Raw genomic sequence first — 1,054 nt, forward strand, 5'->3', positions numbered from 1 at the left:
AGCAGGCAGAGGAATACTGACCAGATCCAAATCTTCTTTGGGGACAGTTTCCAGCYTTGAAATTTTCCCTTGAAACTTCTTGGAGAGGAAGGATGACACTTCTCGTTCACAGCCCTGCAAAGAAACTGGAGAATGAGCAACAAAGCCAGACACATTGCCAGAGGAGAAGACAGGCTTGCAAGAGGTTCTGGCAGTAGCGTCCTCAATTGTGAGGGGAGGACACGAGGCTGTCCTGAAATCCTGGCCATCTGGAAATCCGTTCCTTCACACTGGGGCTGTCTTTGATTATCAGTTCACAGTACTGTCAGAACAAACCCACTTTTGCAGCACGAGGAGGATCAAGATGAGACGAGAGTGCTAATTTACCCCTGTTTGGGCTTAGARGAAGTGAAATAGGCTCCAGAGATCAATTTTAGGATGAAAAAAGAACAGGAAAAATATGACAGGTTCTTGAAGGAATAATTCATCACATAACCAACCAACTCCCTCTAGAAACCTTAGTGGAGCCACCACACTGACACAGCTGCTTCCCATCTCAGSTCTTCTCTAACAGCTCTGACAAAACCACCAACAGAAGCACTGTAGCTGTATTTTTCTCCTACCAACCCAAGAACATGTTCAGTCACAAGGCCTCTCAGCTTACTGGGGGACCCTTCAAGTCAAAGTTGCCCTTGTCTCTGGGACCTCGGCCACTAGTTTACTCAAGACCCCACTTGCCAGTGCGCAGCTTCCAAGTCCATACTCGCCTTCTGGGTAGCAATGTAGAAATACGGCTTATAGGGCAGGGCCACCTAGGAGAAATCAAAACCGGTGAACATTGCGCGACCCTGCAGCCAAGGTGAGAAACCAACCCAACGGTTCCCAACGGAAGCAACGGGCACCGCGCTGCCCTTGCTGCGYRTTGCTGGCATTTGTGYGCCACATACACATCCCTGCATCTCTGCAGCACCCACATTGGCCCCCAAGGGTCCCRSGKGGRCCCAGCGTAGGGCAGACAGCGCTGCTGCCTTGTGGGTGATGCCTGGGGCCCAGAACAGCCAAACCGGTGGGGGCA

At 51.2% G+C, this 1,054-nt stretch overlaps 1 protein-coding gene across 1 annotated transcript in view; it reads right to left on the bottom strand.

Moving 5' to 3' along the window:
- Positions 1–1,054, bottom strand: part of LOC146592924 (DNA polymerase epsilon catalytic subunit A-like) — a 41,009-nt gene that overhangs the window by 27,812 nt on the left and 12,143 nt on the right. The window contains 3 exon segments of the mRNA XM_085310172.1: positions 22–114; positions 747–791; positions 954–1,021. Of these exon segments, the coding sequence (XP_085166298.1) occupies positions 22–114; positions 747–791; positions 954–1,021 (206 nt within the window).

This window comes from Rhea americana, unplaced genomic scaffold (genome assembly GCF_003343005.1).
Source record: "Rhea americana isolate MKP2758 unplaced genomic scaffold, rheAme1 scaffold_312, whole genome shotgun sequence".
In the NCBI taxonomy this organism is placed as follows: domain Eukaryota; kingdom Metazoa; phylum Chordata; class Aves; order Rheiformes; family Rheidae; genus Rhea; species Rhea americana.